This window comes from Sesamum indicum, linkage group LG16, assembly GCF_000512975.1.
Source record: "Sesamum indicum cultivar Zhongzhi No. 13 linkage group LG16, S_indicum_v1.0, whole genome shotgun sequence".
Classification (NCBI taxonomy): Eukaryota; Viridiplantae; Streptophyta; class Magnoliopsida; order Lamiales; family Pedaliaceae; genus Sesamum; species Sesamum indicum.
Genome location: NC_026160.1, coordinates 386,358 through 394,250, shown reverse-complemented (window position 1 = coordinate 394,250; position 7,893 = coordinate 386,358). Strand labels below are relative to the sequence as shown.

At 36.7% G+C, this 7,893-nt stretch overlaps 1 protein-coding gene across 4 annotated transcripts; it reads left to right on the top strand.

Annotated features, from left to right (window-relative positions):
* On the top strand, positions 217-5,734 carry LOC105178465. 4 transcript variants are annotated; one of them, XM_011101936.2, is made up of 6 exons: positions 317-428; positions 872-1,270; positions 2,829-2,938; positions 3,684-3,788; positions 4,601-5,155; positions 5,487-5,734. In XM_011101936.2, the coding sequence occupies exons 1-6, from the start codon at positions 416-418 to the stop codon at positions 5,505-5,507; spliced, it is 1,203 nt and encodes a 400-aa protein (XP_011100238.1). In that variant the 5' UTR covers positions 317-415; the 3' UTR covers positions 5,508-5,734. The 4 variants fall into 4 exon arrangements, with proteins under 4 accessions (XP_011100237.1, XP_011100238.1, XP_011100235.1 ...); XM_011101935.2 differs by lacking the exon at positions 317-428 and adding an exon at positions 217-311 and having other exon boundaries at positions 4,601-5,734; XM_011101933.2 differs by having other exon boundaries at positions 4,601-5,734.

Sequence of the window (7,893 nt, the reverse complement as noted above, 5' to 3'; positions counted from 1 at the left end):
CAAATTTTTATAGTACAAAAAAGCACCCGATCATAGTCAAATACATATAGCATACTCATATTCTCATACATGCATCACCCTTTTTTTTTTTCATTATCATTTTCTGATACTTCAGAAATTAATCAAACATGCATTCCCAAATTTGTTTCTCAACGTTGACATGAAAGGGCTGATTGTTTTGGGCTAACTTTTAAGGCCCATAAGTGTTGTGGCCCGTCCAGTATCGATCGAAATCGGAATTATAAACAAAAAAAAGTAGCCCTTTAAGCTGATCATAGCTCGTGATTTTCTGTGCGTCAAATTTGAACCAGGTATTAATTATTGACTCAATTTTACTCAGTTTTGGTTAGAATTTTACTCAATTTTCTGATATTTTATGTATTAATTAGAGAAATTGATTAATTAGAGCGTTGAAATGGTAGAATTTGGTAAGAATATTAAGTTCAAGCATTTTAGGTTTCGGGTGTGTGATGAACGTTTAAATATTTGCTGCAGAGATTGAATTTTGAGAACGGCGAGAAATCGTACTCTTGCTCATTTGGAATTCTGTTCTTAGTTTGTGATTCTTTAGTATTCGTTAATTCTTATGCACCTTTAGTCAGTGGTGAATGATTCTTTAGTAATTGTTGTTCTTCGAAGCATTCCGTTAATAAAATGTTCGATTTTTCATTTTTTAATGTAAACTGCAATTTAAATGTTTTGGGAATTTCATTTTGTTTGGAGAATTTACCAAACTACCAACTTTTTTATCTTGTCGTTAAGCCCTCCTTTCAAGCCATTGATTTTGGCAGACTCATTTTGTGTGTAAATGTTAAAATTAAACAGAGTTTAAAGTTTCCATAGTTTGAATTTTGCACCTGGAAACCTGCAGGAATTGATTGTTTTAAGTTGAATAAAATGGATATGAAAGCATTGGCAAAATCAAAGAGAGCTCATTCATTGCATCATAGCAAGAAGCATCACCCGAACCCAGCATCGAAAGCGGCTTCCAGTAGTTCAGGTGATAAGAAGCCAGTTGGAAAGCAAGCCAAAGAGAAACCGGCCCAGTCTCATGGCGCTAGACCCCTCCCGTCGAATTGGGATCGCTATAATGAAGATTCTGATGTGGGCTCTGAAGACACTGCCGGGACGAGCTCAAGTCAGCCAACTGAGTTTGTTATGCCAAAGAGTAAAGGTGCAGATTATGGTCACTTGATATCGGAGGCCACAGCTCAGTCTGAAGCAAATTATTCTTCAGATGTTTTATCTTTGTTCGATGATGTTATTCACGGTATGTTCTTTGCAGTTGGTGTAATTTCGCATGTAGATTCATTAACTCAATCTTTTTTTTGGTGAAAGTCAGATGGTTATATATGAGTACCACCTTGATAGTGGTTCTTTAGCCTAATCGTCACTTTTGACTATTGTTCTTCTATAATGTAGAAAGCCATGGAATGTAGTCTTATCATCACCATCAGGAAAATTTTTGAACACCGCCATTTGGGTGAACTTTAGCATTGCTGACTCCTTCAAGAATTTGTTGGTTTTTCATTCTTTTTTCCTTTGAAATAGAAGTATTTGGTAGTTTTGTTGCTGATGTTTTCTATCATGTCATTCATGTCATTCTAGGCCAATAATTGTGCGTTAATTAGACTAGGCTAATCAATTGTATTAGAAAATCTCCCATAGGTGGAGTTTGAGTTCTCTCCTACCATGTAACCGCCCTTTCTCTATCCCAGCTATGTATCTCATAGTCAGAGTTCAGACTTGTGTTGGCTTTCCTCCTGTCAGTGTAGTAAATGAGATCTGAATCATGCGGTAATCTTTTGCCTGTATTTCTATTATTGCTCAAACATTTCTGGAGTTACTCTGTGTTCTCTTTTATTTGTTGTTTGGGTGGTCATGGTGTGGATATTAGCAACTGCCATTTATAGGACCTTACCCATTATTTTTGGACCAATCGAGGGGAGAACATGGAAAAAAGATGAATAATTGGAGAGCAGGAGTAGGGCTATGCATTTAGGAGAGGTTACAGTGGACAGTGACTGGTTAAGGACACTGGTAATATTTCACAATGTTCAAACTGTAACTTCTTGTCCTTGTTATAATTATTGTCAACAAGACTGACCTATATCTAACAAACATAGATGATGAGGATCAGTGGGGGGTACCTTCATCCAGGCTGCTTTAAGAAGCTCTTAGTTTTTCTCTTTAGTTTGAGCTATTTGCTCTGTGTGATCTGAAACCACAAATCTAAAACTTAATGAATGGAATGATGCAAGCTTAGAGATACTTCATTGTTTTTACTTTATACTTCACATGTAATATCTGAACATTTTCAACACACACACACACACACACACACACATATATCTGGGTATATATAACAAATTCATCTGCATTGCCTTTAGAGAATGTAGTGCCATGGTCTGTTGATGGTTGGAGAGCACGGTGTCTTCTTGGTGCTTGGATGTGATGGATAGAATTGTAGGGAATCAATGAAATAATGGTGTTAATGTTTTTTCTCAATTGTCATGACATGAATCAAGGTTTTTCCCATGAGGAAGCTTGTTAGCATCAAAAGCGCAACGGACAGTGGACTTTGGTTTTTCAGGGGAAACTTGAATATGTCATGGAATACCATGTTGATTTTAGTTAAACAAAAGGAAGGATAGTTTTGGTAAAAATAGGAATGCGCTGACTGACAGCAGCTACGTGGTAGACGAACTTCTAATGCCCACCTATGGCTTCTCATATACATGTGCAATGATTGTAAAGATCAATAAACCGCTTCAGAGAGTTACATAGATGATAACATTGTCCCAAGTGACTAATACCTACATTATTAGACTTTACTCAGGATTTTGGTCCAATGCTGGCTGCCAAGGGGCAAAGCATACTTTCATGGATTGCAGATGACAGTTTCGAGTTTGAAAGCAAAACAAGCTCCAATTTTGAGGTAATTGTCTTTAGCTTTAGAATTTGAATCGATAATCCATGAGGTTTTATCTTTCTTTATCTCTCTATTTCTTTGCCTTTTAGTTTGTTTTCCATGTATTATGGATGTGCCAATGGTTCTTAAAAAAATGACTGCATCTGAATATCTGATATATCTACAAAAGTTGTAATTCTTGTGTTATATGTAATTGTTTAGCAAGTTTTCCTGATGCAATAGTGTGCTGTTGTGCTACTCTGTCCAATGGGTCGATGACTTATTTTCAGTATTATGATAGAAATTCTACTAAACAGACACTACTGGTTAATAGTGCATCTAGAAAAACTGTTACGTTGGAGCACAGTGGTAACTATTGCCTTAATCAAATGACGTCCAGATTCCAGAAAAAAGATATTTACCAATTATTACGCAGATCTGGTCTCATTTATCATTCCATGTAACTTGACATTGATCAGTGAGATATTTTCCCCCTATATTTCATACAGAATTATTTTATCACTTTCGGTTAGGTTTCTGAAAATATTACTGGTCGGTTTTCTTTCATTTTTTCTGTGGAAGAACTACAGAACCTAGAAGTTTATTGCAAAAGGAAAATATGATATTGTGGTTAATCATACTTGTTTACGTTACAATATAATGGTTGATATTCTGTTAACCAAAGGTTACAAGTGTATGTATATCCATCTCTTTGGTCTTTGGTACTTATGAATTTTTATCTTTCTTTCCTATTATATTCTTGATTACATAGGCACCTTTTCTTTCCCTTAATTTGAATGCTCTTGCTGAACAACTTGGAAAAGCAAAGCTCTCAGAGAGGTTGTTCCTAGAGCCAGATCTATTACCTCCAGAGCTGGTATGGTTGCTTCTTACGTTCACTTTCTACTGTTTATTGAATTGATTTTGGAGCACTGATGAGATGCATATAATCGGTTCATGTTTATTTGGACATCAATTCTGAAAAATGATACAGAGACTGGAATATTCATGAAAGAGACAGGACCTGAATGCACAAACCATTCCGTGTTAATGATTGTAAAATGTGAACTCGTTTCTTGTGGGCTTATGACGTGTGAGCAAGTATTAGCATGCATATAGGTTTGGACTTCATGGTGTAACAAAGTCTTGTTTCTATAAATAAGGATAATTTTGTGATGCAAAATAATCAAGTGCATAGTTTGCCTTTCAGTTCCCAGTAGGTGAACAAAGAATGCATCTCATCAATGTTGAGCTCTTCACTTTCTTCAGACCTTTAAATTCTTAGTTGCATGCATGCTTTATCAACTCAGTTTACAAAATCTATGACAACTGAATAAGCTGCATCCACCTACCACCTTATGCAACTGGTAGTTGATAACCAGTTCATGTAGCATTTGTTCAGTTGTTGACAGGCATGTGATCAATTGGGTGCATTATGTTTCAGTTTTACCTATAATTTCATAATTAATTTTTGTTTGTCATGCTTCTTTTTTATCATATAAGTTGTAAGCAATAAAGTTATGAGATTATCAAAATCTCATCTGAAGGAATGAACTGTCGCAAAAAAAGAATGAAATTGGTTGAGCTATCTGCTTTCAAACTACAAACTTCATGTGCATCAGTCATTTTAGATTCTATCTAAGTTGTATCTATTCTGAAGTTTATGACAACAATTTTGTAATGTGGCAGCTGGGTGATGAGTCACAGGCTTGTGGTGAAGACAATGATTCTCAAACTGCAGTTGCAATAGATACTGGAACATCGACTCTCGGTTATAAACAGGAAGGTAGTAAGAATTTTGAACAATTCCGTGAACCTTCGTCATTCACTACGACGTCTGGAAATCTTTCTGTTCAAACCTCTGAAGGACTGAAGGCTATAAAGCAAATTAAGGAAGATACCTTCCAGTCACAAGGAAACTACAGAAGCATTTCATCAAATCCCATTTCAGAACGCATTGTGGATTCGACTTCTGGGAACCCACCTATATTTGAGGCAGCAAGTGCAGAAGCAGAACTTGACATGCTTCTGAGCTCATTTAATGAAGCTAAGCTTCTTGGGTCATCCAGCGCAGCATCCACAGGAATTCTGTCTACTGCTGCTGCCTCAGCTGAAACTCTGAAGAAAGGAACAGATATAATGAAACCTGCAACGACGCCGGTCGATGTATATGATGGTATTGATGACCTACTTGAGGAAACTTCCCATCTAATCAAGACAGAGGGAAAACGGCCATCGCAAATGGTAACGCCGTCCCCTGATGATATATCTTCTGCCATGAATCCGACTTCCAAGTCTAAACTTCTTGATGATTTTGATTCATGGTTGGATACAATTTAATTTTCATCGACTGCAAAAAGAATGTTTGTCTTTGTTACAAGGTAGTTGATTGGTGGATTCATTTATGTCAACCTTTTAGGTGTTGTTCTTCTTCCAATCAAATCTCAGAACCATTATAGTTAAAAACTGTGTGGCTGCAGAATCTTTCTCCATCCTCTACTGTGAATCCGAGTTTTCATTATTTATTTACATCAGAAGATTTATTGACGCCTTCTTTTGTCTTCTCCCTAACTAGTTTTCCACGGGGGAAGGCTAGATGATTTGGGTTGATCTGCTGACACGTGAGATGAGACGACACTGCTGATGCTACCTGTTGGAATGTTATTACCTTTTCTTTCCCCCTTTGTGACAAATAGATTTAGGCATTATAAAGTTAATGTTGTAAATCCATGGTTACAAGGTTTAGTGTTATCTGGAACATGTACCAATTCTTCCTGGCTACCAACTGCATTCTTAGTAACAAAGCGAGCAGTCCTTTTGCTTGTTCTTTCTTCCGAGATGTGGACATAACTGGTTTCTCGGTAAGCTTTGGATGTCCTCCAGCAGAGTTCAAAACATGAGTAAATTTGCTCAGTCACCTTCAATTTGTACATTCTTCCAGTCAAAGTCTTTGATGAGGCCACCCGGGCAGCAGCAGCTACACGCCCACCAGATCAAATAACTCGTTCAGATGACATGATTTTCAGTAGAGTCCATTGCAGTGACACTCTAGACAACTATTCACTTTCATGCCCTGCTTCTCAGGAGGTTTTTGATGTGTTGGGAGGATTTCTTTGGTGTTGTCTTGCTCACTGCCACTCAAACAAGTGATCCATCTTCTCTAACACGAGAAAGGGCATAGGACTGCCACTCCAACGGTGATTCATCCTCTTCAACCCGAGAAAGGACGCAGGTCAGCTACAACTGCAATAAACTCAGAACCGAACCAAGGAAGTATTTTATGTAGCCGAAATAAGATAGGCATTATCCAGTATAAGATCGAAATCATCTAGTTAAACAACCATCAAGTTTCACTGTCCTTGCCGTAGTCCAATCCTCATTTCTGTGTTGGTGACCGCTTTCACTGGTACAGCTGCCGTGTTCACAGTTTTTACCCAACTCTAATGATCTTAAAGTTCCGTCCAAGCTTTTGGACCACTTGATTAGCAATGAAGTCATGTGTGGAACTTAACACTTCTGCACAAAAGAAAGAAATATATGCAGCCAAATGGTTCTGGTTTGGCAATAGAGAATAGGTGGTCATAGTAATACGAGTATAATAAGCTCAATAAGAGTCCTATATGGTTCCTAATTTAATCATAACACTCTTAAGGAGGATTTCTTTCAATTAGGAATGTGAATGGGTAGGGCCAAAGCCCATGGAGAAAAGAGAAGATTCAGGCTCAGGCCAATGGATATTATTGGCCTAGATCCACTAAAAAAAAATATATTGGGTTTGGATTAAGTTTTCACCTAATAATATATTCCGTCTTTATACTTAATTTGGACAAAAATAGTTCCTTTTTCTTTCTTAGAGAGTGTTTGGAAAGCTTATAAGCTTCTTAAAAAGTATTTTAAAAAATGTTTAAGAGCTTATAAGCTCAAAAAAAAATGTTTGACAATTTCTTTTTTAAAATAGTTTATAAAATCTCAAAATAAAATAGCTTATAAAATCTCAAAATAAGATGTTTAAATCTTATAAGCTTTCAAAAAATACTTCTCTAACATTTTTCAAAATATCTTATAAGCTCTATAAAATTAAATATGTTATTAGATAAAATTATCCTTATTTCCACACATGAACTCTCTCTCTCTCTCACACACACAAATGAAATTCAAATTTTACAAGAATAATGGATTATTAAAAAAAAATTAAGATTACAAACCAATATACAGTAAAAATATAAACAAATCTTAAACAATATGTATATTTACAGATCTATAAATAATATGAGAGAAATTAAAAAAAGTCCATGGCCACAAAGACCGACAACCTCTCACGATTGCTCAAAACCCAAACAACAATAACAACCAGATACCCAAGCCACATAAACCCACTTGAAACTACAAAGATTTTCTTCAAAAGATGATTCACAAAGAACTTTTTAATCAAAGCAGAAGAAGGAGAGGGAGAAGAGGATTTCTTAATTTGTTACTTGAAAAACCAAAAGTCATGGGAGGGTTTCATAGAGGTACAACATTGAAGACCGAAGGAGAAAGAGGTGGCGGAGAAGGATTTCCAAGGCCATGAGAGACGGTGGAAGAAGAAGTCAGAGAGAGAGAGAAGAGACTCCAAAGAGATGCTGTGGAAGAAAACGAGGAGGCAGAATGAATTAGGATTAGAGTTAAGGGGTATAAGTATAATACCAATCGGGTCGGGCAAGTGGGTCGGGACGATGGGCTAGATGTGGAGAGTGGGCTGAGCCAACAAGTGGGCTTGAGACGTTAAGTGGGTTGAACCATCCAAATGATAGGCTTGGGTCTACCAAAGGGTCATGGGTCATTTTTCTCAATACTTAAAAACTGCTTTGGAAAGGTTTAAATAATCTTTTTTCTTGCATAGTCTTTTGTTCTTGAGATTATCCAAACAGAAATTCTTACTCCAAAATCCGCTGCTTTATATTTGAATTTGTGTGTGTTACTCGTAGGGAGACAAGGCTTAC

Coding starts and splice junctions, on each gene's coding strand:
- LOC105178465 (XM_011101933.2), top strand. Junction 1,271..2,828: donor GTTCGATGATGTTATTCACG/GTATGTTCTTTG, acceptor CTACATTATTAG/ACTTTACTCAGGATTTTGGT. Junction 3,789..4,600: donor ATCTATTACCTCCAGAGCTG/GTATGGTTGCTT, acceptor GTAATGTGGCAG/CTGGGTGATGAGTCACAGGC.